The following is a 27688-nucleotide window of genomic DNA, read 5'->3' on the forward strand; positions in this document are numbered from 1 at the left end:
GTCTATTAGGAGCTATTAGCCAAATGGAGCCCCCCTGTACAGAAGCACTAATTCCTCTGAATATCAGATGCTGGAACCAAACAACGGGGGTGGGCTGGGGGGGGGGGAGGAGAAGCCATCACTGTCACGCCCTGCGTCTTACTGGCTAATGCAGGGAAAAAATACTGAACTAGATGGACTTCGGCCTGATCCAGCAAGGCCGTTCTCAGCTTCTTATCCAAAAAGCGCTGCAGTTGACCGAATTCTTTCAGGAAAGTAATGACTGTTACTTAAATTTCAAAAAACCAAATCTTGGCCATAAAAATAAAATCCAAAGTCTACATTAGTGTAATATCTTTGTTAGGCCAGCCAAAACATCCCCCAAGCATGCAAGTTTTCAAGTTTTCCAGATGTCTTCATCAGGCAGATTAAACAGGGGCGGGGAGATAAGTTTCCTTTTCTTGCCCAGACACTTCTGAATAATGGCTGGATTTATACTTTAAAAATGAGGAGATCATAAATTTTCCCCTTTCTCGCTCCAGGGAGTCAGCTCCTGGTCCAACCTGTAACTGCCGTATGACCTTTTAGAGCCTTATTTGAATGACTGCAGATTCCTCCCCCATTCCATCTTGTGATCATGCAGACCCCCCATGACCCCACCCTCAAGTTAGCGGGGGGGGGTGCCTCTCCTCCCCGTGCTTGTTGTAACATCCCCACGAGCAGGGGCAGAGGCCCATCCCACCAGCCCCACTGAAAGGACTGACTTCTCCCTCCTCCCTTTTCCTTGTGTCGTTTTAGATTGTAAGCCTGCGGGCCAGGACTGCCTCCTCTTGCGAATGATTTGTAAGCTGCCCCAGGGGGCTTTTTGGCTGAAGAGCAGGATAAAAATGCCCTAAATAAAATAATAAATAAAAACTAGTCTGATGAAGAGATATCTTGAAAGCTTGCACATTTTTGTGACCTTTTGGTTGGCCTAATAAATTCCAAACTGACTTACATTTGCAGTGCCTCCAAGGTCTACCTGTTCAAGAATGTCTCCAGTTTGGCACTTTACTATCAAACTGAATGTCCACAAACAGGATATTTATGAAGCGAACATACCACAGAGAACACCAAGCTGATATAATTGATTTGTTACATGTATATTCCACTTTTTCCTCCAAAGACCTTGAGGCAGGGTACATAATTCTTCTCTTCATTTTATCTGCACAACAACCCTGTGATGTAGGTTAAGCTGAGAGTCAGCGACTGGCCCGAAGTCACCCAGGGAGCTTCATGGCTGAGCGGGGACTTGAACCTGGGTCTACCGAGTCCCAGTCCAACACTGTAACCACTATACCGCACTGTACTGAACTACACCACATTGTGCTGCGATTACCCTGGTGGCAGTGGCAGCGGTCGTGAGGGGGATGGCAGCCCCTGCCAACACAGTTCTTTCCCCCGTGCTGTGGGGAACTAGAGTATCCCCGTCACACGGGCACAAAAATCAGAGGATAATGATATGGAAGATGCAGAGCAACAAGTGAGGCAGAGCGCAATATTGGCCATTGGGACCACGTGACTGCGAGGAAGTATGAACCCAAAGAAAGGTGTGTTGTTTAGTTCTAAAAGAACTTTCTCCCAAGCAAACCTTCCACAAGCCTTTGCCCATAATAACCGCTGGGGATCAGATTATGTTGAATATGCTCCGTATCCAACCACAGATGAATTCTTTAAGTACTTCACATTCCTTTCTTTTCTTTAGAATTTAAGAAATCTATCATATATAGTGCAAAATCATTATTTAGGGTTATCATTCATCTTAGTCATTTCTAGTGTAATTCAAGTGTGGGGCTGAACAGCATTGACAGCGTCCCTTAAATTGGCACAGTGAGATGCTATGCAAAGTAGGCCCAGAGGAAGACACCGGCGCTCATGCACAATATCAAGTTGACATTGAGGATGTGTTTCACCAGCGGTGCTTCGGCCAGTGAAGCCACAGCAGCCTCTGCTTTGATCTCCACAGCAGCCTCAGTAGAGTCCTTCCCTTTGCTTTCCATCCCACAGATCCACAACAGCAACCTCGTTAGTTTAGAGGCCTTCTTGCTCTGCAAGGTACCTGAAAAGGAGGCAGGCAGCAGTGAGGCAATGACCCTGTTCACGCAGACACTCTGCCTGGGCTCTGGACAGAGCCTTACTTCCAAACCACACAGCTAGCAATCTAACCTGGCATCAAAACAACAGAATGAAATTTAATAGGGATAAATGCCAAGTTCTACATTTAGGGAATAGAAACCAAATGCACAGTTACAAGATGGGGGACACTTGGCTCAGCAATACTACAAACGAGAAAGATCTTGGAATTGTTGTAGATCACAAGCTGAATATGAGCCAACAGTGCGCTATGGCTGCAAGAAAGGCAAATGCTATTTTGGGCTGCATTAATAGAAGTATAGCTTCGAAATCACGTGAAGTACTGGTTCCTCTCTATTCGGCCCTGGTTAGGCCTCATCTAGAGTATTGCGTCCAGTTCTGGGCTCCACAATTCAAGAAGGATGCAGACAAGCTGGAGCGTGTTCAGAAGAGGGCAACCAGGATGATCAGAGGTCTAGAAACAAAGCCCTATGAAGAGAGACTGAAAGAACTGGGCATGTTTAGCCTGGAGAAGAGAAGATTGAGGGGAGACATGATAGCACTCTTCAAATACTTAAAAGGTTGTCACACAGAGGAGGGCCAGGATCTCTTCTCGATCCTCCCAGAGTGCAAGACACGGAATAACGGGCTCAAGTTAAAGGAAGCCAGATTCCGGCTGGATATCAGGAAAAACTTCCTGACTGTTAGAGCAGTGCGACGGTGGAATCAGCTACCTAGGGAGGTTGTGGGCTCTCCCACAGTAGAGGCCTTCAGGAGGCAGCTGGACAACCATCTGTCAGGGATGCTTTAGGGTGGATTCCTGCATTGAGCAGGGGGTTGGACTCAATGGCCTTGTAGGCCCCTTCCAACTCTGCTATTCTATGATTCTATGATTCTATGATTCTCAAGAGGGAAACTCACCGATATCCTTCCATGGTCAGGGAAACCCCACACTTGAGAGTCCCTCTGGCATTTCATCATGGCATACAAAACACAACGACCTTTCATTCTGGAATAATTATGGCAGAAAAACTGCCAGCCCCAGAATCTGTAATCACCGTTGCTAAAGTTTCTTGGACCTATTATGCCTAACATTTGAACTTTACAACCACTATCAAGGTTTTACTGGGCACTGTACAGTTCACAGGAGTCTGTTTTGCACATGAAGATCTTTAGGAAAGATGCTTGTCAAGTATCACCTTTAAGGGCCGCTGTGAGACAGACTGAAGTTGCCTCTCCTCTCTTTAAGGAGGTCTCAGCAGTAAGAGGGCAGAAATCAGTCCCAAGCTGTGGGAATTTTCTAATATTGGTGGACAGCAACAGTAGCTTGTTGACAGAGCGTGTGCTTTGCATGTGGAAGGTCACAAATCCAGTCCTCAGCATCTGTTAAAAGGGTCTCAGATGGTACAGGTGGGAAGGACCTCTCCACACGCGAGAACCTGGGAGACCTGCTGCCAAACAGAGTAGGCGGGTTAATTTGCGAGGGAACACCTCCTACTGCCATGAGATGGGAATCTGGTTTGCATTCAGAAGGTCCCAGGTTCAACCTCCAGCAGCATCTCCAGGTAGAGCAAGGAAAGAATTCTGCCTGGACAGCCGCTGCTGCCAACCCTGGGCTAGAAGGACTAAGGGCCTGGCTCCGTATAAGCCAGCTTCCTATGCCTTGTTGCAAAATAAATAACAAAAACATGACTTCACCATCACTACACACACAAAATCGAGTTTCATAAGCTTCCCTGAAATTTGTCAGCATGATGAAGCAAGGGGCGATGCAAAATTCATCCCCGACATAAATTATTGGCTTACATAGAATGCACAGGTTTTGCATTTTTATAGGATTTTGCAGATGGAGTAACAGCTCACTTACGTGTATTATTGTCGCAAACTTTTCCAGAGTCCTCACTGATATCGAGCTGCGCTGCAGGAGGAGGGTCAGCCTCATGGATTGCATTGGCAGGGATGGGTGAGGGACTGCCAGGGCTTGTTGCAGCATCCTTCTCTACTGGAACATCCTTACGCGTGAACCACGTAAGACGGCTGATCTGTTGGGACAAAAGAGTTGGTTGAATTTATTTATTTTATTTAATTTAATTTATTGTGATTCAGCCATCCAAAACTTGGTGCCCTCCAGCTATGTTGATCAACAACTCACACAGGAATGCCATTGACCACTCTATAGTTGGGGAGTTTTCATCCAACCCATTTTGAAGACACTGGGTTGGGATACGGCTTATTATCTCATGTGGGTTAGTTGTTTTCTATTGTATCTTTATTGTTGTCAGTCACCTTGGCCATCTTTTATAGAAAAGCAGGGTATAAATATAACAAATGAAATAAATAAGGACCTATTCACACAACCATTTGACCTCCTTTCCTTTCTTGTATTTAATGTTGTTCCCCGCCTTGATCCAGAGGGAGAGGTGGGTAAGAAATAAATAAATAAATACATCATCATCATCATCATTATTATTTGGAATGAAGCTTATAGCCTGCATATGGTGAATGACGACAATCACAAGTTGTGTTCTTAGAGCCAGATCGGGACAATGGCCTGGCCTTGTTTCAAATGATAGGAGGTATGTGGCAAGGTCACACCATAGGCTAGGGTGTGCATGTGCTTGTCTGCCTGGAAGCACCAGACGGGCTGCTCAGAGCAATGGAGGCACATGGAACAATTTGCATGCATGCAATAGATTGCCTAATAGGTAGGTGTGAGCATGTTTCAAGTGCTTACTCTGTGATATGATGTTACTCTCGAGCCAAAGGCTTCCTGACTAATTTTGCTCCAAGTTTCTGAGCAGCCCTGAGATCAGGACACCAAAAATTGGTTAAGTAACAAGAAGTGGCATTGCCCACTTGAAATTCCGCACCATTTCTTCAGGAGGAGGCTCCGTCAAGAGGCTGATAACCACCACCAGGACTAGTGTGACCAATCCCAGGATCATGGAGAAGTAGAGATAGTGAACGTATTTCACCACAGCTGGCCGGTTGTCTGGCTCACCACACTGTGGTTGCAGGTAGATGAAATCCAGAACCATACGGATCAGGCCCATTACCATTCCAACCAAAAGACCACAAAACGCACCCTGGGAGAAAAGAACCATCTCAGGTTAGAACAAGGAGAGCCATCTATGCCATAGTTAGGTGTAGCATGCCCCATCTGCTCTACCCACCTCCTCTAGCATAACAGCCATCATGTGAAGGCCCAAAAGAACACGCAGCACAGAGTTACCTTTTCATTTGTTCGCCTCCAGAAGCAACCCAGAATGAAAACTACAGCCACAGGAGGTTGCAGGTAAGAACTGATGGTCTGGATGTAAATGAAGAGTTGGCCACCTTGGCTTGCCTGCACCAGTGGGATCCACAAAATGGAAATTACTACAAGGAGCAGTACAAACACCCTGTGTCAACAAGAAAGGCCTGGTTATTTCTTTTTCCTTTCGAAACTATTAATTTTCATGGATGAGAGAGTCAGTCAATCAGCGTAATGTTTGGATTGCTAATGCATAATTCTCAGGATGTCTTGGCCAGTAATTTGCCTGACTACTGCTGGTCTTCTATTTGTCTGAATTTCCTGAATCTTTTGCTAGTAGTGTGCCACATACTTGTCAAGTGTTACCTGCCAACGATCATGAGCTCCCATTCAGAAGAAAGAGGCCTGAAATGCCGCCAGAGATCCATGGTGAAAATGGTGCTTGCGCTGTTGAAGATGGAAGTCAAAGAGGACATCAGTGCAGCAATCATCACGGACATCATGAGCCCTCTTAGTCCTGGAAGCAAAAGGGGGGGGGGCAATATTGAGCTGATATGAGTGTGTCACAAGGTACAGCCCGAACCACCTAGAATATTTACCACCCTCTTACTCAAGATCACAAAGACTATGCCATTTACTATATCATAACTTGAACCCAGCTCTGGGGGTTGGGGAGTGGGCTGGGAGGCACTGGACCATTAATCTCCTACTACTGATAATTAGGCATTATAAGAAAAGGAATTGAGAATAAAACTGCCAGTTTCATACTGCCATTATACAAATCTGTGGTGCGACCACACTTAGAATACCGTGTACAGTTCTGGTCACCGTCACCACACCTAAAAAAAGGTATTATAGAGCTGGAAAAAGTGCAGAAAAGGGCAACTAAAATGATTAAGGGGCTGGAGCATCAACTGGGATTGTTTAGCTTGGAAAAAAGGAGGCTAAGGGGAGACATGATAGAGGTGTACAAAATGATGCCTAGTGTGGAGAAGGTGGATAGGGAGACATTTTTCTCCCTCTCTCAAAATACTAGAACCCAAGGGGGTCATCCCATGAAGCTGATTGGTGGGAGATCCAGGACAAATAAGAGGAAATACTTCTTCACACAGCACATAGTTAAGAACGTAAGAAGTGTCTATGCTGGATCAGACCAAGGGTCCATCTAGGCCAGCACTCTATTCACACAGTGTTCCAACCAGCTGTCGACCAGGGACAAACAAAGCAGGACAAGGTGCCACAGGCTCACTGCCTCGAATACTGGAGGCGGCACACAACCATCAGGGCTCGTAGCTATTGAAAGCCTTCGCCTCCAGGAATTTATCCAACCCCCTTTTAAAGCCATCCAAATTGGTGGTAGCGAGTCCCATAATTTAACTATGTGCAGTGTGTGAAGAAGTACTTCCTCTTATTTGTCCTGGATCTCCCACCCATCAGCTTCATGGGATGATCCCATTGGGTTCTAGTATTTTTTGATAGAGGGAGAAACATGTCTCCCTATCCACATTCTCCAAGTTAAATTATGGGATTCACTACCACAAGATGTAGTGACGGCCACTAATTTGGATGGCTTTAAAAGGGAGTTGGATAAACTCCTGGAGGCGAAGGCTATAAGTGGCTACTAGCCCTGTTGGTTGTGTGCTATCTCCAGTATTCGAGGCAGCAAGCCTGTGTGCACCAGTTGCTGGGGAGCATGGGGTGGGAGGGTTCTCTTGCACCATGTCCTGCTTGTTCATCCCTGGCCAATGGCTGCTTGGAAAAGTAAGCATTTGTCAAAAGTATACATTTTAAAATTGAGCATTTCTTAATGAGTGCATTTTGTGAATATGAATGCAAATTTGGGAATTTGGGAACATATTCAGGGAACATACGCTCCCGTTCATGTTCATGTTTCCATAGGGCTGGCTGGAAGGGAGGGGACCTTGACAACAGTGCTGAGAAACTCCCCAACGGACTACAGCATGAGTCAGGAGGTTCAGCTTGTCAGTAATTCTTTTTGGGGAAACACTTGTACAGAAGGGGTCCACAAGGAGGAAAAGTGATTCCCCCGTTCCCAGTCCATAATAAATAGCTAATGCATCTTGCAGCTATTTTATTGTAAGAGCGAGTAAAAGGTTAACTTTTGAGTTTCCATGATGCGCTTCTGCGGGATATTGAAGTGCCCTGTTTGGGGTTTTGAATGCTGAGTGCCTTTATTACATGCCACATGGAACATGCCAGCGAGTTTCCTTTCCAATGCAAAATAGCTATGGCGAAGGAGGACAGTTAGCCTCCCCCTTCCCTGTTTGCCACAGTTCCCAACAATTCCCTCGCAGTGGCTATTTACACTTTTAAAAAGGCACACATCAAATGCAATAATTTCACTTCTAGCTTGGCCTTACAGATAGTTTGGTCTTACTATCTCTATGTTGCAGGTGGGGAGGCTGAGCCTAAGAGAAAGAGAGAGAGAGAGAGAGTTCCCTCAGGTCCTTAGTGAGTTCATGTGGCCCAAGGGCTTCCTGACTCACCATTCTTATTTCTTTTTTTAAAAATCATTAATTTGTAATATTAATGGGTAATATGCAAACTGCTTCCAAAACAGATAAAATAAAGGTTTGGAACTATGCACATCTGTTTGGGTTACTGAGAAATCCCTTACCTATTGGCAGAAGTTCAATGACAAGTTTGGGGTATGCAATGTCAGAACATCCAGATGGGTTGCCACAGATCACTTTACAGACTTTTGGATCAGCACAGGCCACTAAATCTGCAACAAAATGTAATTAAAGATATGTGTGAATACTTGAGAGAGTAAGAAAAGCCAAGACTGGGAAAATGGGTGAGAAACAGTTGCAAACCATCTCTGCACAAGCACAAGGCCATAAGCTCTCAAGCATAATCCTAGTTTACAAGAGCTCCCATCAGTTCACCAGAGACTTTCCTCATTGGATTTGTGCCCCACAGTTTAAGAGCATTATCAGACGGGGTGGGGGGAATCGCATTTCCTTACCATCGCTTTCCTCCACGCTTCTGTCCCATGATACTTCCTCTTTCTTGACACAGGGGAAGAAAGAGGAAGTAAACAATGACCACGTGGCCCATTCAGTGGGCGTTTTTATTGCACTGCTTTTCCTACACAGCGCGAAACGGCGGCACATTACACTTCCCAAAAAAATAATCAGATTTCATAGAATCATAGAATAGCAGAGTTGGAAGGGGCCTACAAGGCCATCGAGTCCAACCCCCTGCTCAATGCAGGAATCCACCCTAAAGCATCCTTGACAGATGCTTGTCCAGCTGCCTCTTGAATGCCTCTAGTGTGGGAGAGCCCACAACCGCCCTAGGTAACTGATTCCATTGTCATACTGCTCAGTTTTTCCTGATGTCCAGCTGGAATCTGGTTTCCTTTAACTTGAGCCCATTATTCCGTGTCCTGCACTCTGGGAGGATCGAGAAGAGATCCTGGCCCTCCTCTGTGTGACAACCTTTTAAGTATTGGAAGAGTGCTATCATGTCTCCCCTCAATCTTCTCTTCTCCAGGCTAAACATGCCCAGTTCTTTCAGTCTCTCTTCATAGGGCTTTGTTTCCAGACCCCTGATCATCCTGGTTGCCCTCCTCTGAACACGCTCCAGCTTGTCTGCGTCCTTCTTGAGTTGTGGAGCCCAGAACTGGGCGCAATACTCTAGATGAGGCCTAACCAGGGCCGAATAGAGAGGAACCAGTACCTCACGTGATTTGGAAGCTATGCTTCTATTAATTCAGCCCAAAATAGCATTTGCCTTTCTTGCAGCCATATCGCACTGTTGGCTCATATTCAGCTTGCAATCTACAACAATTCCAAGATCCTTCTCGTTTGTAGTATTGCTGAGCCAAGTATCCCCCATCTTGTAACTGTGCATTTGGTTTCTATTTCCTAAATGTAGAACTTGGCATTTATCCCTATTAAATTTCATCCTGTTGTTTTCAGCCCAGCACTCCAGCCTATCAAGATCACTTTGAAGTTTGTTTCTGTCTTCCAGGGTATTAGCTTTCCCACCCAATTTTGTGTCATCTGCAAATCTGATAAGCATTCCCTGCACCTCCTCATCCAAATCATTAATAAAAATGTTGAAGAGCACTGGGCCCAGGACTGAGCCCTGCGACACCCCACTCGTTGCCTCTCCCCAGTTTGAGAAGGTTCCATTGATAAGTACTCTTTGAGTCCGATTCTGTAGCCAACTGTGAATCCACCTAATAGTTGTTCCATCTAGCCCACTTTTAGCTAGTTTGTTAATCAGAATGTCATGGGGTACTTTGTCAAAAGCTTTGCTGAAGTCAAGATATATGACGTCCACAGCATTCCCACAGTCCACAAGGGAGGTAACCCTATCGAAAAATGAGATCAAATTTGTCTGACAGGACTTGTTCTTGACAAATCCATGTTGGCTTCTAGTGATCACCGCATTGATTTCAAGGTGTTTACAGATTGACTTCTTTATAATCTGCTCCAGAATTTTCCCAGGGATGGATGTCAGACTGACTGGTCTGTAGTTCCCAGGTTCCTCCTTTTTGCCCTTTTTGAAGATAGGGACAACGTTAGCCCTCCTCCAGTCGTCCGGCACCTCACCCGTCTTCCATGATTTTGCAAAGATAATAGACAAAGGTTCTGAGAGTTTTTCTGCTAGCTCCTTCACTACTCTAGGATGCAGTTCATCGGGCCCTGGAGATTTGAACTCATTCAAGGAAATTAGGTGTTCTTTGACCATTTGTTTATCAATTTCAAACAGTAATCCATTCTGCTTCACTTTTTCCGGGGGGGTCATAGACCCGCTTTTGGGAGAAGACTGAGGCAAAGTAGGAATTGAGCACTTCAGCCTTTAAATCTTTAAACAACACGACGGAAAAGGATTATGAATGTTAACTGATTAATTTGCTGATGTCGGAAAAAGCCGGAAGAGATAAGGTGAGGCCGGTTGGAAGGTTTTTACGCAGCTGTGAAAGTGAAACCTGACTGCTGTATTTGGCTGTTGCGACGATAGTTAAAGCAGTGAAGGGTTTGTTTTTGTTAGACGCGGACTTGATTTATAGTGAGTCTCACTTCTTATCTTCTAATACAAAGTGGAAAGACTGTAGAATTGGCTCTATAAAGAGGAAAGTAACACAGAGGAAGCTTGTTGTAGTTAACATCGGCTGTGAGTGAAAGGGGGGGCAACGGAAGTGTGTCAGCAGCATTCAGTGAGGGGGTGAACTGTTTACGATCTGCGGATTGTTGATGACTTGTTGAGGCCCCCTCTAATGAATGCTGTTTTGATATTGGAGGTCAATTTTCCCCCCCCCCTGAGAAGAAAGAGTGACTAATATGCAGAAAACAAGCTAATAGATATGAACTGTTAACAAAGAGAGCTGAAGCTAAAGATTTATACCCTATGTCTAATATCAAGAAAAGATTTAAGAAAGAGTGGAAAAGGTTAAATATACAGAAAAAGTGACCAAGCAACCATAACCTCTCCCATTTGGGAATTCCAGTCTCTGAAGGAGAGCAGGAAGACGCAGACACAGACCCAGTTTTTTTAGACACAGAGCCAAAAAAAAAAAAAAACATGGCTGAAGGGGGAAAAGCAACTGGCAGTCAGCCACCCTCTTTAGTGGAAATTAAAGCTGCAATTGCAGAGAACAACACAGTCATTTTTTAAAAAATGGATCAGCAAATGGACAACAAATGCGTGTGCTGGCTGATAAGACGGCGGAGAACTCAAAAGCCATTAAGGATCTTGAGACAAAAGCTGATTTGAACCAGAAGAAGCAAGAGGCTTTTGAAAAATCAACAAATATTCAATTTAAAGATTATGAATTAAGACTGATAGCCTTGGAGGATCAATCTCGTCGATCATCAATTCGAATAAAACAGCTAAAGCAAACACAAGGAGAAGATCTAAGAGAAATCATTCTGAATTGGTTCAAAGAGCTGATGCCTGACCTACAAATAGATGGATCGGATATAGATCGAGTTCACCGTGTGGGGGGGCAAAACTACAAAGGGACTAGAGACATTTTGGTGAAATTTGGTAATTATTATAAAAAAGAGCAAGTTATGAAAGAATTGAGATCTATGGCCCAGTTGCAGTATAAAGGCAAAGCAGTGCAAATTTATAATGATCTTTCTCAGCACACATTAAATTGGAGACGCAATATTAAACCAATAACTGAAATACTGGTGAAGAACAAAATTCCATATTCGTGGGGTTATCCTGTTTTTCTAAGATTTACACACAGTGGGGGGGAACACAGAGTAACCTCACTGGATCAAGGCAAAGAGTTGCTGAAGAGGCTGGGTCTGTATGGGGAAGCAAGTGGGACTGGAACGGGTGGGGGGGGGGGAATGGGGCTGGGACATCTGGGGTGTAATAGAACTGTTAATCATATTATGAGATAATTGTAGACAGAAATGTTAAACATAGAAACCTTGCCGGCCAGGCGCAGCACTGCCTCCCCCCCTCCCTTTAAAGTTAATGGCTGGAGTATTAGACTCACGGGGATGTGGGGGGGGGAACAGAGTGGGGGGATGGGGAGGGGGGAAGGTAGGAGGGAAGGGGTTGGGGTAAGGGGGTGGGGGGTAGTTGTATGGAGTTTGTGTTTTTATGTAAGTAAATTTGAGTTGCAGAGCACAAGGGATCGGAAGAGACTTCAAAAGGGTGAATATGGATAAAAAGATAAAAGTATCAACACTCAATGTTAAAGGTTTGGGGGCAGTCGTGAAAAGGAGGAGAATAGAACAAATGTTTAATAAAGAAGGTTCGGATATTATAATGGTGCAAGAAACACACCAAGGCTCCGAGAATGCGAATATGATAAAATTAAAGTGGTTAGCTTATTATGAAAAGTCATTAGGGACTGTATTGACTGTATTTTCTTTGTCATCTGTTATCAATTTGCCATCCTCATTAAGCAGTTGAACCACCATTTCTTATCTCTGTCTTTTACTACTCACATATCTGAAGAAAGCCTTTTTATTGCTTTTAGCATCCCTCGCTAAGACTATTTCCCATAGTCTTTTTTGTTGTGGAAGGAAGACCAGAAGGAGCGGGAAATGTATGGGAGGCGGACAGCGGTGTCAAAAGGAGCTGCGCAAAACTGTGAGTGGGCAGTAACAAGCATGCGATAAAACGCTCATCTAGAGAAATGTTGGTTTGACAGAGCAAAACCATGAAGTACTGTGGCACATTAGAGACTAACTTCTGTATTTTAAATTTTAATTTAATTCAATAAAGTCAAAAATATTAAAAGAAATTCATTAAACATTCAGTACAACAATTCATTCAATACAATTCAATACAGTTCAATAGAACATTCAATGCAACAATTCATTACAAACTATTCCATGCTTCTATCAGAATGTTCTAGATTATGTTTAAACCTATATTGTTTTAATCCTAACAGATGGACGGGACCACTGGAAAATAACCTTGTGGAAGTTTTCCTTGAACTTTAAATTCCCAAGAAGTTGTGTTTTGCATATAGAATCCCTGTCCTTATTTAATGAAATAAACTAGCTTATTGCAGCAGGTACTCCCGTAGCTCTTACTTTATTGCAGGGTTAGGGTAACGTCAGGGGCCAATTCCCCCTCCTGGAACCCTCCCCCTGGAAGTTGCCCTTCATGATGGCAGCAGCAGACATGTGCGCACGCACACACACGTAAGCACACACACAGAATTTGTCAGTTCTAATCCTCAGTAGTGGTTTTCTGCCAAAATCAGTCGCAAATTTCCCTTTTTTTTTTTTTTGGTCACTGGGCTACATTGGAGAGCCTTGTGTGGCGCAGAGTGGTAAAGCAGCAGTTTCTGCAGCCGAAACTCTCCCCACGGCCTGAGTTCGATCCCAGAGGAAGCTGGTTTCAGGCAGCCGGCCTTCCATCCTCCCGAGGTCAGTAAAAGGAGTACCCAGTTAGCTGGGGGAAAGGTAATCACGGCCGGGGAAGACAAAGGCAAACCACCCCGCTATAAGGCCTGCCAAGAAAACGTCAGCGAAAGCTGGTGTCCCTCCAAGAGTCAGTAATGACTCAGTGCTTGCACAAGAGGTTCCTTTCCTTTTCCGGGCTACATTGGAGGCTACACTAGAAGTCGGTGTGTGTGTGTGTGTGTGTGTGTGTGTGCATGGCCCACCATCCACAAGTCCCCCCTTGCTTTATTGCAGACACAAGATCATTTGCATGGCGGGCAAGAGGCAATTTCCCCTCTCCTCAATTATAAGTATTCCAGAAGAGCACCAATATCTGGTTGCATATATTGAGTGACCATTGTCCTGAGCAGTTAAATAAGACCATGTATAAAATGTACATATCAAAAAGCAGACATTCCTTTACAAGAAAGAAAGAAAGAGGGCTAACTGTTTTACCTTTGTGGCTAGAGAGAAAGAGAGAGACATATAAAATGCTCCTGTACTTTTGTGTGTGTTTATGTGTATATACTAATCTAATCTTTTAACATATCTCAGAGGCTTTTCAACCTTTCTGGGAATCATGCCTCTTCTCACACGCACACACACTGAACTCTCTTTACCGCTGGAAATCAGAAACGGCCTCCCTGAGCAGCAGACAACTTACTGTTCCTTCTTACCTGGAAAGAGAATGCGGCTGATCATGCCAGGCAAAACCATCATAAAGAGGGGCAGGATTTTCAAGTAGGAGGCCAGCAGCGCACCTCCTTTGGCGTGGGACAGGTTCTTGGCTGCAAGAGACCTTTGAACAATGACCTGCGAATGAAGGAGACGTTTGCAAGATCTACTTTGGTTCTGTTTTACTGGAACCCCAAATCCACCAACTTCTAAGGCAAAATGAACACTGCACTACTAGGCAGTGTTCATTTATTGTTATAGCTATGCATCTGCTCCTTTCTGGAAGTCTCAGGCCAGAATTTTCTCTGCAGCACAGCAGAGATTTTGAAGCTCCAGATGAGAGGTGCTCAGAGAGCCAGTTTGATGTCATGGGCAGAACTTACCTTGTCCCCAATTTAAATTCAAGCATAGCCAGGAAAAGTTGGGGTTAGTTCTAATGTTTTTGGAGTGTTCAGCTCCCACTTCCCCACACAGCTTCTGTAACATTAGATTGTCAAGACAGCTCACATGGAAGGGACTGACACCATGGTTAGTTCCCACTCATCACGATGTGCCATGAGACAGAGTGAAGCGGCCAACTCAGGCAGCAGGTTTGGGGTTTCATGGAAGGACAGCAAATGTATGGTTGTTACATGTTTACTGCCAGAAAGAGTTGCCTGGGAGATTTTTGCCGCAGGTGCCAAAATAACTGGCCACGGATGGACCAGGGTAGGGGACACCATTTGCTGTTCTGCCTCAGGTGGCACAATGGCATGAGCCAGCCCTGGTGACCATTCTGCTCCTTTAACCTAAGACCTGACCCTGATTTCTCTTTCAGAGTTGTGAATGGACCGTGGCTCACTGTCCACCATAAAGCAAACATCATATCTAATGGAATGAGCAGATCTTTACCTGGTCTGTACACCAGTACCACAAGGATGGGATGGTCATTCCAACCAAGACTCCTGGCCAGGGAAGGTCAGAGGTGACAGGGTCTCGGAATATGTGGAAAGCATCTTCTCTGGGCAGGCCACAGGTGCTGTTGCCATCCCGGTCACTAGCAATTGCCTTGAAGTATCTGTTCTGCAGGTCTTCAAGCCCTCCAACTTTGGCAAAGCCTAGAAAGATGAACAGGTAGCGATCCTCACACTGATGGCTGGGTGTTGAGTATTAGCATTGTATAGGCCTGCTATGGTATTTTGAGAAATCACCAAGTTCAAACAAAGGGTTTTGGGGAAAGGTTCTTCATAATGGAGAACCTTGGTTTGATATATAAGTCTGACTTCTCCAGCCTGGTGCCCTCCAGATGCCTTGGACTGCGACTTCCAGCATGCCTAGCCAACACAGCCATTGGCTACTGGCCGTGCTGGCTGGGAGTTGCAGTCCAACACGTCTGGAGAGGACCAGGTTGAGGAAGGTTGCTGCAAGTTCTCCAACGTATATGAGCAACATCTTTCCGCTAGAATATTTCATGAAACATTTCTGCATATCCCCCATCACCAAATACAAGTGTAAATAATGCTTAGCATTGATATAACACTTCGGAGTGTTCAGAGCTCTTCACATCTAACAAGTCTAAGGTCTTAGCTAGACCCACGGTTTATCCCAGGATCATCCCTGTTCATGTAAATGACACACAGGGGATCCCGTGAGCAGGCAGGGATGACCCTGGGATGACCCTGGGATAAACCGTAGGTCTAGCCAAGGCCTAAGATAGGCCAATAGAATGACCCCCATTTTGCAGAGAAGGAGGTTCAGGTGTACGCAGAACCTGGTGGCTTACTTGAGACCAGCAAGTGAATTAATGGCTGCGATGAGATTTAATCAGGGATTTCCCTGGTTGCGCTCCGAGGCACCAGCTCTCAAACATACAAGCAAAGACAGACAGCAATTAAGTGGCTGACTGCAGGTGTCTCCTACATGCAATATTGTAACAAATCCCAATGGGTCACCCCCACCCCCACCACACAAAACCTTCCACAAGGTACTCACTGAAGCCCATGAGACTCAGGGCGCCGGCCAGCATGATGACAGTCTGCAGGGTGTCTGTGTAGATCACCGCTGCAAGGCCACCTGCAAGGCAGACAGGGGGAACGAGGCATGAACACAGGTTTTGCCAAAGGATTTGGACAAGCACCAGAAGCCTCAAACACTGGAAAACCTCAAGACGTTGTGCTTTGTTAGAACGAAAGGGCCATCTCACGCACACACACGCATCCCATGTGGGCAGATCTCGGCTTTGCGGGGTTTTGTTTTTGCTAGGATCGCAAGTCCACCGACTGGAGCAAGGTGCAAAAGGATGCCTCAGAAATAGAGCTGGCTGCCCCCTGCACCCCATGGACTGGATGATTTGCACACACAAATGCAAATCTACGTCTGAATGACGATGGATCAAAGATCCTATCAGCTCATTTTTCAGGACAGGGGCCCTTTTTGTTGTTGCTATTATTGAACAACTGAGAGCCAAAAACTTTTGCCAATCTGTTGTAATTCATCCTATGATCTACCACTAGGCCCTGACCTCTCCTCTTCCCACCCTTGCTTTAATCAATTATTTTATTTTATTTACCACCCATTAACAAAATGTTCTCTGGACAGTGTTCAAAAATATTTAACCAAACTAATATCAGCTAACTTCTCTCTAAATGGAAGCAGATAAAAGGGTGGGGTGGGGATGCAGCACCAGTGACAAAGTGTATCAGGGAATGTTTTAAGGATGCAAAACAAAAGAAGAGGAAAGAGAATTGATACTTGTTGACAAAAGCAAGAACAGAAGAACCCTTTCTCTGGAAAAAAAAACCATTCTGTTCCCAATCTGCAGATGGTCAGCCAAACGTCGTGCAATGCCTGCCAATTCACCCTCCCCGTTCTTTTACTTTCCACAAACTTGAAGGGTCAACAGGTGGCCTGCGGTGTGTGCTGGCAACCATTTTGAATATTCAAGCTGTGACTTGTCACATTATTCAAACCATGGCTTATGTGAAGGTTGTTTACAGTCTCCAAGTTCAGACGACATGGCAGGTTGCTGCTGCAGCTTGAATACTCAAAATACGCTCGGCACACACTGGCGTATTAAGGAAGCCACATTGGGCAGCTGGGATCGTGTGAACCGGGTCATTATTTTCTGGTCACTTCCATCTTGAGAAGCAACTTTGTGTATCCCAGTTATCTTTAAGGCGATAATGAGTGATATACTACATATTTGACAAATCCTATGATCTCCTTGTATTTTTGTTTATAGGCAGATAAATAAATATAATATCCAGATAATTACAGTCAGCTATCAGAGGACCATCCCCTATCTGAAGGCATCCTCAATTGAAGGGCTGCCCAGTCCAATTCCAGTTTAAAGCTAAAGAACCACCAGAAAAGTTGCCCATCAAGCGTTAGCAGGTGGACAGCAGGCTAAACAAGCACACACACCCCAAATCACCTGGTTACACCTGCCACACTATGATGAATTTAGAAATAATTATAACTTGAACAGAAATACAGTGTATGTTTTTATTGAAATTATAATTATTTCAAAATTTGCATTTATACATATAAATTAAGATATGCAAATGTTAGGGTGACCTCTTTTGCCCTCTTTTTTGGTGCTGTGTTTTTTCTTTTTTGGCAATTCATAAGCAGCTTTACCCCAATCTAGACTAGGGCTCCGTGAGGTTTGTTAGACCTGCTATGTGCAAGGTGACACTTGTGTAGAAATCAGGTTGAATTTTTCTCAGATTTAGAGGAATCTTTGAGCTAACTACATATTTTATTTTTGTAAGTAACAGATGTCAGATTGTGATTTAGCAACATTTTTGGAAATGTGATGAGAATAAGACTAGAGAAAAGTTGATTTAATGACCTGGGTGGCACATAATGCTTACCCGTGGTTTAATGAATCCGTGGTTTGTTGTCCTACCCAATGTTTGTCTGGAAGACGATCGAACAAACTGTGGGTTTCTTCTCATTCCCTGATTTGTTTGCTTCTCTCCACCCACTCCTTCCCTGTATCCCAACTATCTTTGCAGCAATGTAGTGCTGGCATGTAGAGCAGCTGGATTTTTTGATGACTCTTGCCTGTTGCCTCTGTAGCCTGGTGAAACAACCCATGAACAATCCCCCAGTTCTGCATTCACACATAATACCAACCAATGGTTTAAACAACCCAGAGTTCACAGCTCAACAGTAAGTATGGCTTCTCTTTCTGGGTTGTTCATGGTTAACAAACCATGGTTTGTTAGTATGGCTGGGTTCTTACATTACAACAACTGAAAATTCAACAACCCATGGGTTAAATATACCATGGGTTAGGATTATGTGTTAACCAGACCAATGTTTTACATGATTATAGACTATATAATATGATTATAAGACTGTAATAAATCACTGATCTGAAATAATTGTGCTGTGGAAAATTGGCCCATTTGTGCTTTGAAAATGTTAATAAAGATCAGGCAGCCGCCTATCCACTACCCCTAGTTGCAATCTTGGTACACATTTGCTAAGTTCATACACTGTAAATTTGACTCAGAGTTTGTTTTGTTTTGTTTTTGCAGTTGGGGGGGGGGAGTTTAAATAATCTCAAGGAAGAGCATCAGGTTAACCGAGCCTCAACTGTCCCCATTCTTGGTCATAGGGCAAATGAGGATAACCATACACATAAACATGCTCCATGTGGATCCCCACCAGAAGATACCTGCCAAAACAGCACCTCTACTCTTAGTGCATTAATAGAGGGAAACTCTTCTGTTGTTATTGCATTAGTAAGACAGCACGCACGCTCTCAATCACGCCAGAGGCTCAACACACCTGCCACCGTGTAAACCGCTGTGATGATCAGCAGGCCAATGACAGCCACATAGAGATCCCAGTGCAAAGCCTGTTGGATAAACAGCGCCCCAGCATACATGTCAACCTGGAGGAGAGAAGCATCCAGGCGTTCAGAAGGATTCCATTCCACTGGGCATCTCACTAGGAATATGTCGAGCTGGTGCCAGCGCTTGGCAGAAGCAGGCTTGTAAGAGAGCAAAACAAGTTCTGTATTCCGAAGACCTACTATTGCTCTCAGCTCACACATCCTTTCTCCCTCACTGGACTGACAGTGAAGATCTATTCGTGTTCTTTTGGTACAAAGGGGAAGCTTATTCATAAAGAGGAAGAGCTTTGACAAGAACTTACTTTTATGAGCTGAGCTGGCTTAGAGGAGCCAGATTCTCAATAGGTGTTGGAGAGCAGAAGCACGGTGGGAGCTTGAGTACAGCCAACAACCAGGCTTCTAAAATTAGCGTGGCACAATCCTCCCCGCTTTGCTCCAACACACCGATCGCAGTGAAACGTGGGATTTCTCTCACTGCGTTGCCCAAAAAGACACTATTGATGTTAACTGTCATGATTGCCCAGTGCTTCCATGCCGGGGTGGGTGGCTGGGTGTGTCATTAAACTGGAGACATCATGACCCAGATGCAATATAAAACCATCATGTTGGGATGGTTCAAAATGCCACCTTCTATGTGAGAAGGGTCATCCACCACAACACTTCACAGATCAATCACCACATTAGTAGTTAGATTCAATGTAGAAGGGTTGTTTCAAAGCAACAAAACAATAAAAACCATTTTCTTTTGTAAAAAACAAATTCAGAAACAAAAAAATAAGAACACACCATCCTCTTAAGGTCACCAGCCAATCTGACCTGGGGGTGGAATTCCCTCACAATCCTTTGCATGGCAATCAGGCACGAGTAACTCCGGTCCACGTCACCCTGAGGTGTGGTGGCTGACTTGTGGCATGATTGGGCAGGAGCTGGAAGGTCTGCTGAAGGCCTACCCTCAGGCATACACAGCTGGCCTTCCTCTTCAGTTGTGTGCTGTGACTTGCACCCGGCCTCAGTCAACAATAGGAAAAGCCACACTAAGTGGCTGGAGGACAAGGGCTTGTGAGGCCCTTGCTCCCAGCATCCTGAGGAAACCTTGTTATTTATTCAATTATTTGTGTAGTGAATTTTCTTCCATGTTGGAGCTTAAGGCATATACAGAATTCTCCAGGCACTGACCTGCTTAGCTTCAGCAAGGTGACTAGCATGTGTGGGGTGACCCTATGAAAAGGAGGACAGGGCTCCTGTACCTTTAACAGTTGCATAGAAATGGGGATTTCAGCAGGTGTCATTTGTAGGCATGCAGCACCTGATGAAATTCCCTCTTCATCACAACAGTTAAAGCTGCAGGAGCCCTGCCCTCTTTTGCCATCTGGTCACTTTAGGACAGGTTCTACAATATTGCTTTACAGCAGTTTATAATGGTATTGACAACTGTCGGGGCCCAGGACATACTCCATATACAGTTTTCAAACCATTTTGAAAATGTTATATCCTGATTGGTGTAGATCTGGCCTAGTAAAGCTCCTACAGTTTTAACTGTTGTGATGAAGAGGGAGTTCCCCTTTTCTATACAACTGTTAAAGATACAGGAGCCCGGTCCTCCTTTCCGTAGGGTCACACTAATCATGTGCCCTCACCACCTCCCCATACTCACACACACACCCCTCCTGCAACGGCCTGGTTCAGAACAACATGCTAAACCATGCTGCTTAACCACAAAATGGTTAATTGAATGCATTAAGGTCAATATATTCCATTAACCATTTTGTGATTAAGCAGCATGGTTTAGCATGTTGTCTGAACCAGGCCACTATGTTGCTCCATGTTGTTTTTGATTTTTATGCCCCAAAGACATGAGCAGGGGGGGGGGGAAACCAAAGTCATCACAGTTAAACTGTTGGGTATTTAACAGCATTGGCAGCTCAAATCTTGAGAAAATTCTCTGTGATGACCTTACTCAGAGTAAACATACTGGTCACAAACTCCCTGCGTGTCATTATACTTGAGCTGCATAGCTGTTTGCAGACCATGAAAACCTACATGCGTGCGCGCACACACACCCACACACACACAGTAACTTCAGACAGTGACATACCGGATTGTCCCTGTAGCTGAACCCTAGGGCCTGAAACATCCCAGGAAGTTATAACAAGCCAATTGCTGCCCTGAGCACCGTTTTCTTGGTGATGGGGCAGCTTATAAATAAATTAAATAAATCGATGATTCGAGCAAACTGAGCCAGCTGTCCAAGGTCCAAATTGTGACCAGCTCCATGTCTAGATGTAAAAATATGCATTGGCCTGCTGTTGATGAAACAGAAAAGAAGGACACCCAACTGAAACTAAGAGTCCAGCATCCTTGGTGAGTTGAAGCGCTGTTCAGTTGTTAATAAACAACTGAATAGATAAAAGTTTAGTGAGTGACCCATTAAAGTCCACTGGCACAAACAGAAAAGTAAATGACTCAACAGACAGGCAAGTCACCATCTGTGCCTGCTTGTCCACACACAACCCAACACATTCTGCTTGTGTTGGCATTTCCTCTACAGCTATACCCAGAAAGTAGATTTAAAAAAGGGAGCAAGCCAAACAGAAGCAACCAAAAATAGAAAACTCAGCGACAGACAAAATAGATAAGGAGGGGAGGTTCTTCATTCTGGCCTTGGTCTCAGCTCTTTGGTATCGTGTAGGTTTGTACACAGTGTGCTTTTTAAGCTTTCCAGATTTTTTTGTGATGGGAGGGGAAATTGGGTTCTACATGGTGCAATCACCAATTCTATTCCTTCCAATGTGATGTTTTCTGGTGAAATTTTTAGAAGTCATCCAGTGAGCACATATTTGTGGAAAAGTCATCCGCTTACCCTTTCCAGAATGGACCCATGATCCTGCCCATGGATTTGGCTCTGGAAGAATGGCATGGATAGACAATTCCAAACTGGCATTTCCAGTGCACAAAATGTATACAGTGCTAAATCAAGGACTGACAGGTCAGGAAAGCATGAATCTCCATAAACCTGCCTGTGAACAGTGAGGTTAGACTCAGAATCTGCCTTCAGAAGTCCATGCAAGCTTAATTCGAGTATTCAGCATCTTTGCTGTCACAATCAGTGGGGGTTAGTGGCTCCAGGGTTCGTGCGGCTTCAGTCAGAACCAGTGAGAAGGCAAAAGAAGCTCTCAAGGTGTGAAGAACCTTGGACAGTTCCTTCAAGAGTTCCAACTGGTTCTGACTAAAACCAGGAGCGGATTTCATCACCCCGCGGACACTAGAGCCATCAGCCACCAGTGGTCACACTACATGAGAAACATCAAAAGGCAGAAATAAGCCTCTATTAAGCCTTTCCAAGCCAATTCTGTTCTGCCTCCTCTCGTCTCCTTACTTACTGAGATTTTGGTGAATATATAGATAAACAAGTAGAGAATTGCTAGGAAGATCTGTATCCTTTTGCCACCAAATCGTCTCTGTAAATACTCTGGCATGGTTGTAACCTGCAAGGAATGAGACAGCATCGGTGAAAAGGACAAGCAAAGACATGCTTGTGCGGAGAAACAAGCCGAGGCAGCTGTTTCTGGAGATGTCTGAAATCTCGTGAGATACTTTGAAATGAATTGTTTTGCAGCCCTCAACTTCCGGCCCTCCAGCCTTTCATACAAATAGAAGTCCCCCACGGGTCTTGATTCGGTTGCAGGGCTGCTGGAACATGGGAGGCAACGATAGAGAAGGGGGTGCTTTGAGCTCGTGCAGAGTGCTTTGCCTCCACCCCTGAGTCAGCCCAACCAACTCCTGCCTTGCGGGACACATTTGCAATTCGTGAACAGGACTTGCCAGGGAAAACGGAAGACAGGGCAACTCTCCCTGACCTCCTGGGGAGCAAAAGTTGGACGCTGTGTCCTTTTCAAAGGCCACCTCTCCTCTACTTCAGAACCCCTTGCAATCTCACTCTAGCAAAGGAATACGAGATCATTGGAACTTTCTCAGCAACGTACTCTTCTCAAACATAGAACGAGAATCAAAGGCTTCCACATAAGGTAGGAGATCCTTCACACTCTTCAGATATGAACACGAGATCGCAGAGTGTAGTAGGAGACAGAAGCAGCACCTAGTGGGGCCAGCAATTCTCAAGCACGCGCATGAGTCGCGGAAGGGACCGGCTGGCTGGCTGTTTTTTGGTTTGCAGTGCAAAGAGAAGTTCAAGCTACATATTCCTCCCACGGCAACACCCTAAGCAGCAACCTAGAGAAACAGGGTGCGGCAAGGATCATCTTTCCTCCCTCTTCCTTCTCAGATAGTCCAAGTGGGTCACGGGCCACCTCTTCTGCCACGGGGCTCCCAAACACTTGCCTGAGCTGAACCATCTTATGGGACTGATGCAGGAAGTGAAAGATCCTCCTTCCCTTTCTCCCAGGGGCACCGAAACTCTTTCAGCCCAAGGGCCAAGTTCAGATGTAAAGAAACTCTCCAGTGGGGGGGGGGGCGGGGGCGGCACACATACAAAAGAGAGCAGCGTGCTGCAGCTTAGAGCGCTCTCCTGCCAGTAACTAAAGCTCTCAGGGATGCATTTCAAACCTTTTAGAATGGGGGGAAAACTGCACAAAAGCTGGAAAACTGCCAAACAATTGCTAGCTGGGGGCAAGGGGGGAGGCAGACTGCCCAGCAGAGGGATCCTTAACATCGCCTTTGCCCCGCGGGACTTAAACCGACTTCTCCCACTGAAGCAAGGTTACCACCACCTGGCCTGGCTCTGGCATCAAACTGGAGGCATTGCTGGGCAGGAGGCAACCTCTGATAGGTCGCAGGAAGCAGGGCAGGGGGTGGGCCCAGCAAACCTCCTTCATCAGGGTTACCTGCCGCCGCCCCGCCTCAGCGAAAGGACGGGGTTTAGCAGCAGCGCAGTGCCAAAGCGGTGCCGTGGAGACAGGCCCTTGGAGGGCCAGGTTTGGGCCGCAGGTCTGAGGTTCCCCACCTGTGCTCTCGCTTTGCCTCCAGAATGAGAACCGGCCCAAAGCAAAGTTCTTCTGCTGACATGAAGGGCTTCATTATCAGAGGGAGAAAGTTCTGACAGTGCTGAACAAAAAGCATTTGGAGGCTCTCAGGCTTCTGCCATCTGACCATTTGGGCACGCTGCTCCTCATTCTGGAGGCAAAGCAGAGAGAAAGGACAGCTGCTTAATCTCAATTGAAATAATCCATGTGGTCAGTGAAGACACAAAGGACGTGACTGCTAAAGAAGTTTATCTGGGAGCCGATGACTGCTATCTGAAAAAGTACGAGCTGTAAACGGCCCAAAGAGCTTCGGCTATGGGGCGGTATATAAATTTAATAAATAAATAAATGAACTCCTGTACTCACCCCAGCTGCAATGTAGATAGGAAGAAACAGCCATGCCAGCACCAAAACACAGAACATGCCCTGAGGAGGGAAAGGAAGCCCAGGTCAGAAACAAAGAGGACCCAGCCAGGGAACCAGCTGGCCGGCTGAAGCATCGTTGGATAGGCTTTGAGTGTGGCCAGGCAGGGGCGAAGATATAAGGACCGATGCTTACGTAGGTATCGGTAACTTCATTCCTTGTGCCCACCATCCAGAGACTCTTCTCCAGCTGCCCTCGCCAAGTGGGGAGCGGCAGATGGCGTTTGACGCCCCACTTGCCTAGCACCTACTTTGTCCTCCTTCCAGTGCCAGGTGAGGTGATCCTGGGTCTTTAAGGAACCTTTAGTGCTGCTGCTTTATGCAGTGTTTAATTTTTGTCTGTTATACACTGTGTGTGCGTGCGTGAGAGGGGCTGTAGCTCCTTGACACCAGTTTAAGACTGTGAATCATAGCACCCTCAGACACCCCACCTCAATCTGAACTGGGACTGCAGCACTGGCAGGCAGGGAGGCAACCCTTTCTCCCATGCTGGGTTTTGCTATTAAATTGCCCCTACCACCAAAAGCTGGCTACTTGTATGTTTTGCCCTGTGGGACAAACAGCAGCCGGGTGTGGGTTGACTTTCCTAGGGAAATGAGAGTTAAAGGCCCCCTCCCCCAATACAGCAGTTCCAATCTATACTGGAAGGGCCACATGGATGTGCTTTGCACTTTAATCCCATGTTATATCTGGTTTTAGCTGTCTGGTTAATATGAACGTTCTTTTGCCATAGATTTCATGTACTGCCAGAGGGAAAGATCTTGTTCCATTTCAGATGTATTTATAGTTAAGGAGTCAGGTTGTTTTGGACCACGTATGCATCAAATAGTGGCGTGTAACAAATGAGACACCCTGAGAACAGCAGTACTGAAGGGCACAATACAAATTCCTCAACTAGCGAACCACCCACCCACCGGCTAAGGAGCCAGCCTTCTGTCCAAAAGCCCATGAAACTGACTACACAACCACACTTCAGTTAGAACCCTTGGACACTGTCTGGATCTTGTTCTCACTCGGAATTGCTCTGTGTTGGACTTTTCTACTGCTCACTTTCCGTTGTCAGGTCATCACCTAGTTTCTTTCAATATTACTCATAATCCTCCTCCTTCACGTCCCGCTTCTCGCTCTTGTCGCAACTTGCAATCTATCAATTATGAGGCTTTCTCCCAGTCTCTAGCCTCCTCCCTTCCTTCTGTCTTGTCGGCTGCCTCCTTGGACTCAGCTGTCTCCTTTAATTCCTCCTTATCTTCAACTCTTGATAATCTTGCTCCATCTACAACTCGGATAGTTCGCCCTTCTCAACCCCAACCGTGGCTCACCTCTTTCCTCCGCTACCTTCGCTCTTGTTCCCGGGCAGCTGAACGCCTTTGGCGTAAGACCAGGGACAGGGCGGACTTTGTCCATTACAAATTTGTACTCTCCTCTTTCTCTTCTGCCATTTCATTGGCCAAACAGCAGTACTACTCAACGCTGATCCAGTCAAATGCTAGGCATCCTCAGCGGCTCTTTGCATCCTTCAATTCTCTTCTGAAGCCTAATCCGCCATCTCTCCCTGCCTCTCTGTCTGCTAATAACTTTGCCTCTTTTTTCAATGCTAAAATCCAAACTATCCGCTCTGATCTGGCCAGCTCTGCTCCTCTTCCAGTTTCTGTTCCTCATCTGTCAGTTCCTCCTGCAAATTTCTCTGCGTTTCCTTCGGTCTCAGTGGATGAACTGTCTACAATACTGCGCTCTTCGAAGCCTTCCACTTGTTCTCGTGATCCGATTCCTTCTCGCGTCTTTATTAATCTTATTCCTGCTATCCTCCCTTCCTTGCTTCATATTATCAATCTTTCTCTGTCCTCTGGTTCATTTCCTTCTGCTTTTAAACATGCTACAGTCTCTCCCATTCTCAAGAAACCTACTCTTGATAGGCTATCTCTGTCTAACTACCGACCTGTCTCTTTGTTGCCGTTTGTTTCAAAGATCCTGGAGCAGGCGGTCTACTCTCGCTGTCTTGACTTTCTTTCTAGTAACTCTGCTTTGGATCCACTTCAATCTGGATTCCGTCCTCTGCATTCCACCGAAACAGCCCTTACTAAGATTACCAATGATCTCCTTACTGCCAAGTCTAAATTTTATTTATTTATTTATTTATTTTATTTATTTATTTATTACATTTTTATACCGCCCAATAGCCGAAGCTCTCTGGGCGGTTCACAAAAATTAAAATCCATCTAAAGGCCATTATTCCGTTCTTATTCTCCTTGATCTAACTGCAGCCTTTGACACGGTTGATCATGATCTTCTCTTAGATTCCCTTCATGACCTTGGATTTTGTGGCTCTGTCTATAACTGGTTTGCCTCCTATCTAGCGGGTCGCTCTTTCAGCATGTTGGCTAATGGCAGCTCGTCTTCCTCCTTTCCTCTTTCAGTAGGGGTTCCGCAAGGCCCTGGTTAGGCCTCATCTAGAGTATTGCGTCCAGTTCTGGGCTCCACAATTCAAGAGGGACGCAGACAAGCTGGAGCGTGTTCAGAAGAGGGCAACGAGGATGATCAGAGGTCTAGAAACAAAGCCCTATGAAGAGAGACTGAAAGAACTGGGCATGTTTAGCCTGGAGAAGAGAAGATTGAGGGGAGACATGATAGCACTCTTCAAATACTTAAAAGGTTGTCACACAGAGGAGGGCCAGGATCTCTTCTCGATTCTCCCAGAGTGCAGGACACGGAATAACGGGCTCAAGTTAAAGGAAGCCAGATTCCGGCTGGACATCAGGAAAAACTTCCTGACTGTTAGAGCAGTGCGACAGTGGAATCAGCTACCTAGGGAGGTTGTGGGCTCTCCCACACTAGAGGCATTCAAGAGGCAGCTGGACAACCATCTGTCAGGGATGCTTTAGGGTGGATTCCTGCATTGAGCAGGGGGTTGGACTCGATGGCCTTGTAGGCCCCTTCCAACTCTGCTATTCTATGATTCTATGATTCTAAGGCTCGGTGCTTGGCCCGTTGTTGTTTTCCTTATACATGTTGCCCTTGGGCAAGCTTATTCAATCTCATGGCCTCCAATATCATCTGTACGCCGATGATACACAACTACATCTGTCATCTCCGGAACTTTCTCCTGATGTTCACGATCGTATCTCGGCATGTCTTTCAGATATCTCAGCTTGGCTGCTTCATCGTCGTTTGAAACTCAATATGGCAAAGACTGAATTGCTCATTTTTCCTCCTAAACCTTCTCCTCATCTCTCATTCTCTCTTACTGTCAATGATGTTACGCTTACTCCGGTCAAGGAAGCTCGTAGCCTTGGCTTTATATTTGACTCCTCGCTCTCCTTTATTCCTCATATTGAGGCAGTAGCTAAATCTTGTCGATTTTTCCTGTATAATATTGCCAGGATTCAATCATTTTTGTCTGTCTCTTCCGCCAAGACGCTTGTTCATGCACTGGTCATTTCACGGTTGGACTACTGCAACCTTCTTCTCTCTGGCCTTCCTTCCTCTCACATCAGTCCGTTGGTTTCTGTTCACCACTCTGCCGCAAAGA

The 27688-nt window shown here is 45.5% G+C and overlaps 1 protein-coding gene across 1 annotated transcript in view; it reads right to left on the minus strand.

Annotated features, from left to right (window-relative positions):
• Positions 1–883: 883 nt before the first annotated feature.
• SLC5A11 (solute carrier family 5 member 11) overlaps positions 884–27688 on the minus strand; it is a 30871-nt gene continuing 4066 nt past the window's right edge. The window contains exons 4-15 of the mRNA XM_063143160.1: positions 24106–24165; positions 22141–22245; positions 18694–18799; positions 15886–15966; positions 14806–15011; positions 13917–14052; positions 7983–8090; positions 5711–5861; positions 5324–5492; positions 4962–5177; positions 3959–4133; positions 884–2077 (exon numbers count right to left, since the gene is read on the minus strand). Of these exons, the coding sequence (XP_062999230.1) occupies positions 1857–2077; positions 3959–4133; positions 4962–5177; positions 5324–5492; positions 5711–5861; positions 7983–8090; positions 13917–14052; positions 14806–15011; positions 15886–15966; positions 18694–18799; positions 22141–22245; positions 24106–24165 (1734 nt within the window). The 3' untranslated portion in view covers positions 884–1856. The remainder of the gene's footprint in view (positions 2078–3958; positions 4134–4961; positions 5178–5323; positions 5493–5710; positions 5862–7982; positions 8091–13916; positions 14053–14805; positions 15012–15885; positions 15967–18693; positions 18800–22140; positions 22246–24105; positions 24166–27688) is intronic.

Source organism: Elgaria multicarinata, chromosome 17 (genome assembly GCF_023053635.1).
Source record: "Elgaria multicarinata webbii isolate HBS135686 ecotype San Diego chromosome 17, rElgMul1.1.pri, whole genome shotgun sequence".
NCBI lineage: Eukaryota > Metazoa > Chordata > Lepidosauria > Squamata > Anguidae > Elgaria > Elgaria multicarinata.